Consider the following 10075-nt stretch of genomic DNA (forward strand, 5'->3'; position numbering starts at 1 on the left):
AATGAAGTTTCTATGGAGACAAAAAAAAAAATCAACCTCCCCAAAAAACAAAACAAAACAAAACTCCCCCAAAAACCAAACAACAAACCAAACAACAAACCAAACAACAAACCCAAAACAACAAACTCAAAACAACAAACAAAACATTTGCAGTATAGCACAATTCCCTTCTAATAACTAGGACTGGAAATAATGTCAGCCGCAGCCCGGATTTAGCTGTTGTAAATCTTGACTTTTAGTATAGTTCTCGTCTTACTTTTTCTACCTGTTTGGCAAAGGACCTGTCTGCCGTAGAGAGAAACGATTCTGCTACTTCACCTCGCTTACAGCGAGGTGTCTAACCATGCACTTTGAGGTATTTCCATCTACACTTTATTCAATACTCTTTAACATCTTTCTTCTCTTGCAGATCGCTAGGTGCCAAGCCACTCTGAAGCCTCCTGGTCCGAAACCACCTTTCTTTCAAAATGAAAAAGAACAGCGTCGAAAACAAAACCTCGCAGCCGTCCTTCCTCCAGACACAGCATCACAAATCCCTTTCGTATCATTTAATCACAGCTTTAACCCGACAGCCCTTGCCTTTTGTCATTACCGTGCCAGAAGAGAATATTTACCATGATTGCCGGTAATATCCTTAGTGCTTTCCCTTCCCAACTCCTTCTTGCACATACAGAGACACACAGACACCCGCCTCCCCGCCTTCTCCATCCCTTGGTCAGTTTGCAACTGGATGGTTTGGTTCATTTCCCCCTTTTCTATACACCATTTGCAAACTCTGTGTATCTGGGCGCTCTGCGGGGTGGTGATGTAGCTACAGACCCTCTGCGTTTTGTACTCGTGTGTGTGTGTGTGTGTGTGTGTGTGTGTGTGTGTGTGTGTGTGTGTCGGTCTGCACACCCGTGTGCGTGTGTGCGCTCCAGAATAAGGCAATGTTTGCCTGTCCTCTCCCTACACGCGGAATCCAGGCCAGTGCGATGTGGAGCTCAATAAGAAACTGCATGAATAAACACGAATAGAAAGTTGTGCTCAGCTAACCGAGGAAATCAGAGCAATACCAGGGCACCAACGTCCACATTTCTTTTCACTTCGGGCCGGGGCAGTAACCTCATCTGGGTATGCTAAAAATTAAGGGCAACGGGCAAGCAGATTCAAGTCCCTCGAAAAGGCTGCTGTAATTGATCAGACAGAGAGAGATGGGGGTGACCGAAGCCCACGCCTGACCGTGGAGGGCCAGCAGCAGCCGCGGCCCAGCAGGCACACAAAGGACCCCCAATCATGCTAAAGGGCTCGGGCAGCCACCAAAGAGAGAGGGAGGAAGAGAGAGAGGCAGGTGGCGTCGGTGGTCCCCAGACCTCCACGCCGGGTGGCACGCACGCCGGTGGATCCGCAAATCGGAGCTAGCTGGGGATGAAGGCAGTGTTATACAGCGTTAAAGGCGAGGGGTGGGCGGTGAGGGGGTTAACTACCGTCTCCGAAGTGCTCCGGAACCGGCTGGTCTCGGCCCGACTTCCGACGGGCGGGGCGGGGCAGTGCCCCCGCGGCGGCGGGCGAGGGGCGGCGGTGCGGGACGGCGAGGCCGAGGCAGCGCGCTGGGCTGCCGGGCTCCGGCCATCTGCCTCCTGTCCTCCGGCTTTCTCTTAAATATTGATCAGGCGCACTTCAGCTTCTGAGTAATTTCATCTTAATCAGCGGCCGGGCTCGGCGCGGATAACAAACTAATGCTGGAGAGGGCCTGTGGATAATGCCGGGCCAGGGGCAGGGAGGAGCAGCCCTCCGGTTTGGCAGGGCTCGATAGGCCCTATCTTCCCGGGGCAGATGGACTTAGTGGGTGAGAAGGCTTAAACGCAGCTTTTCATAGATTTACACCTCAATCAGCCATTCAGGTTTTTTATGCAAATCCTAAAACAACATCATTTATCCATCACGAAGCCTGGCTTTGAAACGGCATATCATTAGCTGCACCCTGGGCACCCCGAAATCGTGCAGGCACCAACGCCCCCCGATGAGATGTGTCCTCTCCCCGCACAAACCCCGCCGGCTCCCGGCAGAGGCAGGCACCCCCAGGGCCGCTTGGGCAGCTCCTCCTTCGGGGATCCGACCAAAGGAGCAACTTGCTGGGGATGGGAGTGACAAATGGCGTGGGAGAGTGAAGACCCTGCCCTTAAGCTTAAGCTTTGCTGGAGCTTAAGGCCAGGTACCGGTGGGGCGAGGTTAGGGGCGATCTCTGGCCTTCCCTAGTAGCCATGGCACGACGGGGCGATCTTCGGGAGGCTTAATCAGAGGGAAGAAAAATCCAAACCTATCAGTGCAAGGCTGAGCTGAGGTATATTATTGCTGCCGGCTTGACGCCTTCTAGCTGCAGCTTCGAGACGCGAAAATTAAAGGAAAGGAAAAAATACGTCCCAAACTTTCACGCGTCTGAATCCTTTCAGGTATTAAATTCCTTAAAAACACTGCTGGATGAGAACGACACTGCTACCAGAGAGGAACAGAAATACTGCCCTTAAAAACAATGTACGACATCAAAGATCTTCTACCCAGAGCTGGAAGGCCAGTTTGTTCTTCTAAAGGCCTCTCCGCTGCCTCTCTGCCGGCGGGGAGAGAAAAAGCAGCCCAAGCTCTAGCGTGAGACCCGGAGAGGGTGCCGGCCACTGGGGAACCTTTTATCCCCTCCTGGGTAATATTTTCCCCTTCAAAAAGCCGCGTGGGGGAGGGGAAGAACTAGGTCCATCACACCACCCACGCGGAACACGGGAGCCCTATTGTGTGTCTGCCCCCAGGCAGTTCCCGTCCATTTCGGTTTCGTACGACCGGAATTTATTTTCTATTAACTCCCCACTCGTGCTGGCGGCGGGCCAGGGGCACGGCCGGAGCTGTTTTTGGGAAGACCCCGCCGCGGAGCCGAGCGCTGAGCGGAGCCGGGGGCCGGGGGAGGCGAACCCCGACGGGGCGGCCCCGCTGCCCGGGCCGTGCGTGCCCTTCGCGGCGGTGGCTCCCGCCACACCGGGGACCTGCTCCCTACGTGCTCGATGCGCTCAAACGGGCCGCTTTTCCGCAGGGGAACCTCAGGTGTGTGAACGTATCCACACATCAGTTTATTCCTTAAAATTGCCTATTAGTGACTTGGTCTAAAATCTCGCACCCTATGGCGGTTCTCCCAAATCCACAGGTAGCCTCTTGAGGCCTGGGGGGAAGGGAGGAGGGGATAAGAGCCCAGGCGCTTTCTATGTCTCTCCGCAGACCTAGCTAGGACTTCACGAAAAAAAAAATAGGAGGGAAGAGGGAGAGAGGACTCTGGCAACACAAAGGTATATAAGAAGTCCATATTAGTTTGGAAATGGTCAAGAAATTCCAGGCACGTTTCTGTCTAAATCCCTGGTAATATTCAAAATTGTATTTTCAAGTAAAAACAAGTTTAGAATTTACCTCTCGCTAATTCACGGCTGAATAATCTGCCCAGGGCAAAGCAAAACTTTAAGGAAAAAGAAAAAAAAAATAAAAGGAAAAAGGAAAGAAAGAAAGATGCTGAAATACTGTTAGTCATGCAAATAAAGGCTTCTTTCAGCACATTACAATATACTCCGGATTCGAGGGGAGGAGCTGCAACCCTTTAAGGGCGAGGAGTTTTTGTTTTTGTTTTCATTTAAAGCTACAAAACAAATCCCGAAATGTCTTAACCGCTCTCTGGAGACACCGTCCTTGCAGACAGGCGGTCAGGGAAAGCTTTTTAGCTCGCAGTGCACAGAAAAATGACCGGGGTGGAAGGAAACGGTGGAGCCCGCCGTGGCGGAGGGGACACGGAGGGACACGGCCGTGCCCCGCGCCGCCGCCGCTACCGCAGCACCGTGTCCCCACTGCCGCCCGCAGCCTCCTCGCAGGGTCCCTTCGTCCCTGTAAAATCCCTCCGGGGTGTCCTGCCGAGCCCGGGAAGACGGGGGCCGGAGGGGCGGAGGGACCGCGCAGCGCTGCGCGCCCCTCGGCGGGACAGAGTGCGGGGCCAGCAGCCCGCGGGGAAGGAAGGAGTGATTTTCCGTGGCGGACAGAAACACCGACATCGCTGGGTAGATAAGAAAATGGAATACTGTATTTGATTTAGAAAGTTTGTACATATAGATAAACACGCAGTTAAGGAAACAATAGTTTAAGCGTCCTACGTGGAGTTTAAGAAGAGACCCCCCAAAGCTGCTATGAAATACTCAAAATAGCTCTTGCATAAGATAACTACAGTTGCACCCTAAGCTTTTTTTTTTTTTCTTTTTCTTCTTTTTTTTTTTTTATTCTATCGCTGAGGTCCCTTTTGGAAACCTAGCACGTCAGATTTTGACAGCTAAGTTTGTGCAAGGAACACCGAGTCAAGGAAAATAAAAAGGAGAGAGAGAGAAAGGGTGGGAGGAAGATAGAGAGAGGGGAGGAAGAAAGAAAGAAAGAGGAGAGCAAATATCATATACAAGCATTTCTACACATATATTACAAACTGGGAAAATGACCGCATCATTAAGATATACATAATTCATATAAAATTTTGAAATAAAAATAAAAATCTGTTACAGTCATAACTATTCTTTTTCCACATTTATAACCAGTACCCACACAGGCAGTGACAGAAGTGTAGAAAAAAAGGTGCTTACGAATAAAATGATTGTCTGCAGAACAAAAAAACAGAAAATTGCATCTTGGCTGGACCATCACTTGGACTAAAAAAAAAAAAAAATATAGAGAGAGAAGGAGAAAGGAAGAGAGAGAGAGAAATAGGACCAACAAAAAGGCGATAAACATTTGTTATTTCCCTCTTCAAGGAGTTCCTTTTAAATTTTTTTTTATTTTTGATTTTTGTACAAATTCGATCGGAGTTTGCATTTGTTTGTCTGTTTTCTGTTTGTTTTCCTTTACTATAGAGAATATTTTTTCCCAGATACAAATTTAATCATCATCATCATGCAAGTGGGTGAAATGCGTCCATGGAAAAGCGCAAAGGAGAAATCGTGCTTGTCCTAAAAAGAATACAATTGTCACTTTTGCTTTGTTTTTTTTTTTTTTTCCTTTCTTTTTATATATATAATAATTATTATTTCCCGCCCTCCCCCCCACCCTTCCCGCTGCAGCACCAGCGTTTGTGACTGTTGAAGTTTTAGCTCCATCTCTTGGTGGTGGTGTTGGCTGACGGTGGTGGTGGTGGTGGTGGATTCTCTGATCCCTGTCTGTTTGTTTGCTATTATGTTTGGGTCGGGTTTGGCCTTTTCTTTCCTCCCGGTTGTGTGTGTGCGTGCATGCGTGTGTGTGTCCTGATTCTAGGTTGCCTCGGTTTGTTTTTCTCGGGACGGGGAGAGGGTGCTTGGCTGTTTGGATTTGGATTTTTTGTTTGTTTGTTTGTTTGTTTTCCGATATCATACATCACATTCCGAGTCGCTGGAGGTTACCGAGAGGATGGAGGTGCCCGTCTCGGCTCTTTCTGTCAAACTGGAGACGCTGGTGGTCGGGCTGGCCGCCGTGGACGGAGACTCGGCCGAGCTGTGTGTCGGGCAGCCGGGCTCTGCCAGCGACCGCATGCCGCTCTGTCCTATCGCCTGGTGCTGGAGCCTGCATCGCGCCGGGAGACAAAACAACAGCACAGCCCCGCTCAGACACCGGGCGCGGCCGAGGGGACGGCGCCCGCCCGGCCCTGCGCCCTCCCGGGGCCGGCGGCGGCCCAGCCCGGCCCGGAGCGGGACGGAGCGGGCCCCGGGCCGTGGGTGCGGGCCCCGGGCCGTGGGTGCCGACCCTGGGCCGTGGGGCGCGGCCCCGGGCCGGCCGCTCTCCCGCAGCCCGGAGCGCGGCGGGATGCGGGGCCAAGCCTCGCCGCGCTGCCCCGCCCGGCTCCGGCCGCCCCGGGGACACGGCGCCCGGCGCGCACACACGGACAGGGACCGCGCTGCCACACGGGACGGGCAGCGAGGGACCAGCGCTTCCCTGTGCCCGCGGCTGGAAACGCGAGCAGCGCCTTCCCTTTCCGCGGAGTGCCATTCATTCATCCCGCAGCACGGCGGGCCTGGGAGAAGCCGTGTGGGGGTGAGCCCCTCTAACACTCGGACACCGCGAAAAGCTCCAAGGAGCGGGCAAGAATCGTGCTGGATCCCCATTTAGTGCTCTGGCTAACACCTGCCTAAATATTTCCCAGTTCACAGACGCTCTGAGTCTGCGGTAGGGAAGGAGGGAGGTCCTGTCCCACGGATGCAGCGCTATAAATAAAATAAAAGAATGAGAATGTGGAACACAGCTCTTTTCTCTCCTGGAAATTTAAGTCCTTTTTTCATCTGAAAGCCATAATCAGCTTTAAAGTGCTTGTTCTTTCATTGTCAACTCTTAAGGGAATATTACCTTTGAATATTTTTTTTAAGAGGCAATAAATATTTTTAGGTTCCCTAGCGTATTGTAAATATTCCACTGTGTCCGTTTATCCCACTCGAAGCCTAAATAAAGCCTAATTCAGGGATAAGAGCTAAAAGTCCTGGACTAAGCAGCCAGCCTCAACCTCTAGCGCCCAGGACTGGCAGTGTGAATCAAAACACACTCTTCGCTCAAATGTTTCTCACCCGGGTATTTTTTATTTAACTTCCTGTAAAGAACAAAAAAAATGTAGCCGGTTTATTCTACATTTCTCATTATTTTAAGTTGTTTAATTTCAGGGTCTTTGATTTTTCTCCCATTTACAAATCCTGGTGCATTCATCTGCTGTCAACAGCATTGAGTCAACAAAAGCATCCGTAGGCAACTTCTGTTTATTTACAGTCCTAAGCTGATCTGTTTTCCATTTAATGGAAATTAAATAGCGAGGCACTTTTAGGTTGCATTTCTCCTACAGAATCTTTAATCAGTAGCATCAGTGCTGTAATTAGTAGGAATTTAAGAGACAGCATTTATAAGAAGTTTTTGTTTACACTTTTACACTGGTGGCGAAACTTAAATTAAAATAAAACCAATCTGTCAAACGAGATTAAGGGTCCATGTTCATTTGCAAAGTAACTTTTACGACAGTAATGAGAAAGAAAGAAAAAGACAGGGGGAAGGTTGTCTCGCTTTTATCATGGCAAAGCAGAAAGCTGGGGTGAAAAAAGAGAAAAAGAAAAAAAGAGAAAAAGAAATAAAAATAAAAATAAAAATTAAAAAGACACCTAGAGACGGGCAAATAAATGCATGTGTAAATGCACAGGAAACACACGACCAGGAGGCCAGGTCGCCATGTGGTGTAAACACAGAAATGGAGATGCAGCGGGGGAAAAGATTCCCGGTCTCTTAAATGTTTTTTGGATTTTTTTTTTCTCTTCCCCATTATCCAAAAAGCTCTGAGGTATGCCTGTGCTGGTCCCGCTGAGCATGCAGAGCAGCACCAACAATTAGAGCGGAGCCGCCGGCTCCGCCGAAACCCTCTCTGAACCGCACAGCCTGCCTCGGCCTTTCGGCGGGGGAACGCGGCAGAGCCCGGCCAGGCACGGATCCCGGCAAGCAGAAAGCCAAAGCGGAGCCCAGCCACCCGGAGCCGTGGGGTTTCCCTTTCCCCCGCGCCAGCCGCCGCTGCAGGGCGGGAGGGAGGCCGGGAGAGCCGGCGCTGCCCCCGCCGCAGCCGCTGTGCTCCGCGCACATCCACACACACTCGCGGGAGCCCGTAGGGAGCCGGGACAAGGTCGGAGGCACGTCAGGCAACTTTGAGCCGTGCCTATCCCCGTCGCACCCCTGTGGCTGCCGGGAGGAGACCTACCCGCCCGGCGAGGGGACCGATTTGCCCGCGACGGAGAAGAGGAGGAAAGGAGAGGCAGAGGCGCGCTGCCGCCCAGGCGGCTGCCGAGCAGCGGAGACAGCCCTCCGCCCCAAGGTCCCGCCGCCCAGCTCGCCCCCCGCCCCGGAGCGTGGCACCGCAGCCCCACTGACCTGTTTTTAGCCGCCGCCGCTCTGTCTCTTTGCCTTCGGTTTTTGAACCAGTTGCCTACTTGCGTGGGGGTGAGCCCCGTGGCCTGAGCCAGTTCCCTTTTCTTGCTGGGGTTGGGGTAAGGGTCCTGCAGGTACCACTCCCTCAGGAGGCTGCGAGTCCTCTCCTTGAAGCAGTGCGTCTTCTGCTCGCCATCCCAAATGGTCCTGGGCAGCGGAAACTTCTTCCTCACCCTGTATTTATCAACCGGCCCCAGCGGGCGACCCCTTAGCTTCTCGGCCTCCTGGTAGTGCGCTTCGAGCCACATGGCCTGCAACTTGCCGTGGGACTCCTTGGTGAATTTGTGGTTCTCCAGGATGTGGTAGAGGTCTCGGAAGTTGCCCGTGTGGAAGGCCACCACCGCCCGGGCGCGGAGGATGGACTCGTGCTTGTTGATGGCCTCGCATGCCCCTGGCGCCACCGGCAGCGACCAGAGGAACCTCCCCAGCCTTTCTATGTCTCCAGTCTCCTCCAGCGTCTCGCAGACGCTGGCCACTTGCTCCGGGGAGAAGTTGAGTGTGGGCAGCTGAAACATTGACAACTCTTCGTGGGGTGCCCGGGAGCTGCCGCCTCCACCGCCGCCGGCACCGGGGCTGCAGCCCGAGCCGCTGCCGCTGCCGCCGCCGCCGCCGCTGGCGAGAAGGAGGGAGCGGTGGTGCGGATCGGCGGCGAAGTTTGGCAAGAAGAAATGGGTGGGATAAAGCTCTAGCGGGGACCTGAACACCATGGGATGACCGGGGAGAGGGGGAGATAAATCAAGGAGAAAAGAAAGAAAGGGAGGAAGAAGGGAGGAAAGGGCACACGCACCGCGCACGCATCCACACCCGCACACGCACACACAGCCACATAGAGGCACGGGGGCACACACACTCACACGCACACGCGGGCACACGCACACGCGCGCTCACACGCACCCCACACGCACACGCACTCACACACACCCGGCCCCGCGCTGCCGCCGAGTCAGGATTCAGTGATTCAACAGCGATCGCCCTAATGACAACAGCCTCATAATATCTCCCCTAAATCCACAGTGAGTGCAGCGCTGAAACATTTTGTTTCGCTTTTCTATTGGTCTTCTGAGTGTCGTTGTGGCGTTGCCATGGCAGCCGCTGCCAATCACTGTCAGCCCTGCCAATCATTACGGAGTACGTAAGGAAGGTTTTTACCACTTCGCCCAAATGCACGGGGGGGGAGGGAAGCCGGGCGGTTGGTGGAAAAGCCTGGTTTGTTGTTTGGATTTTTTTTTTTTCCTCCTTAATCTTTGCAACTCCTAATCTCAGCACTTCCCCTTCTCCCTGTCTCTCCCCCCTCCTTCTCCACACCCCTCCTAAATAAGGGATCAAATAATGCGAAAAGCAGTGTGCACATATTTGTTGAATGGGATGAGCAATTAGAGGGTGGAATATTATTGTGATCTTAACGAGCCTCGTTAAAGCTAAAGGAGATATGGGGGAAAAGTAAATGGGCCAGGCTGGGATACACGTTCGGATAAAGGGCTCCTAACTGAGACAATTTACACATGATTTGCACGTAGTTTCACTTCATTCTGCCTATCTGAGCACTAATAGTGCCGGGGAAGAAAAGAAAGATGAGATCATTAGACCCATCCTCACGCCGGTGACCCTCCCAGAAGCAGGCACATACAGTACAGGCTGGGCTTAGCCCTGGCTCACCGAAGAGTCTCTCCTCCCCTCTCCCGCTCCCTGCCCCTCTCCGCGGAAGGAGGGATCCGCTGCCCGCGGAGTTCCGCGGCCGCTCCGCCGGGAGCCGCCCGGGGAGCGCAGCCTGGATCTGCTCCGGCTCCGCGACCGACCCCGGCTCGCTGCCTCCCCCGTCCCACTCCTCACTTCCCCGCCCTCCCGCTCCTTCTCCTCTTCCCTTTCCTTCTCCTTTCTCTTCCTTCTCTCCACTTTGTTTTCTCTGCTTTCTGGCTTTCCTCCTCCCACTCGCCTCACCTCCCCTCGCCCCTTCCTTTCTCCGGAGCCCAGCGACCTTGCGAGGCTGCTCCTCACCCCCAAATCCGCCGGGGCTTTGCACCGTACCTCTCCTTTTTCCCGCAAATTCTGGCCCCAACTTACGAGGCTCTTGTGGGGGCAAGAGGAAAGGGATGCGAGCAAAAGTGGATTTGAGCTT

At 53.2% G+C, this 10075-nt stretch overlaps 1 protein-coding gene across 1 annotated transcript; it reads right to left on the reverse strand.

Moving 5' to 3' along the window:
• Positions 1-4063: 4063 nt before the first annotated feature.
• On the reverse strand, positions 4064-8983 carry SIX3 (SIX homeobox 3). The gene is made up of 2 exons (XM_056487710.1): positions 7903-8983; positions 4064-5577 (listed from the first exon to the last, which is right to left on the reverse strand). Exons 1-2 carry the CDS (start codon positions 8664-8666, stop codon positions 5385-5387), a joined length of 957 nt encoding a protein of 318 aa, XP_056343685.1. The 5' UTR covers positions 8667-8983; the 3' UTR covers positions 4064-5384.
• Positions 8984-10075: the final 1092 nt, after the last annotated feature.

Source organism: Oenanthe melanoleuca, chromosome 3 (assembly GCF_029582105.1).
Source record: "Oenanthe melanoleuca isolate GR-GAL-2019-014 chromosome 3, OMel1.0, whole genome shotgun sequence".
Taxonomy (NCBI): Eukaryota; Metazoa; Chordata; class Aves; order Passeriformes; family Muscicapidae; genus Oenanthe; species Oenanthe melanoleuca.

Coding starts and splice junctions, on each gene's coding strand:
- SIX3 (XM_056487710.1), bottom strand. CDS start 8,666: ATGGTGTTCAGGTCCCCGCTAGAGCTTTATCCCACCCATTTCTTCTTG. Junction 5,578..7,902: donor GCGGCGGCGGCTAAAAACAG/GTCAGTGGGGCT, acceptor GGCGCGATGCAG/GCTCCAGCACCAGGCGATAG.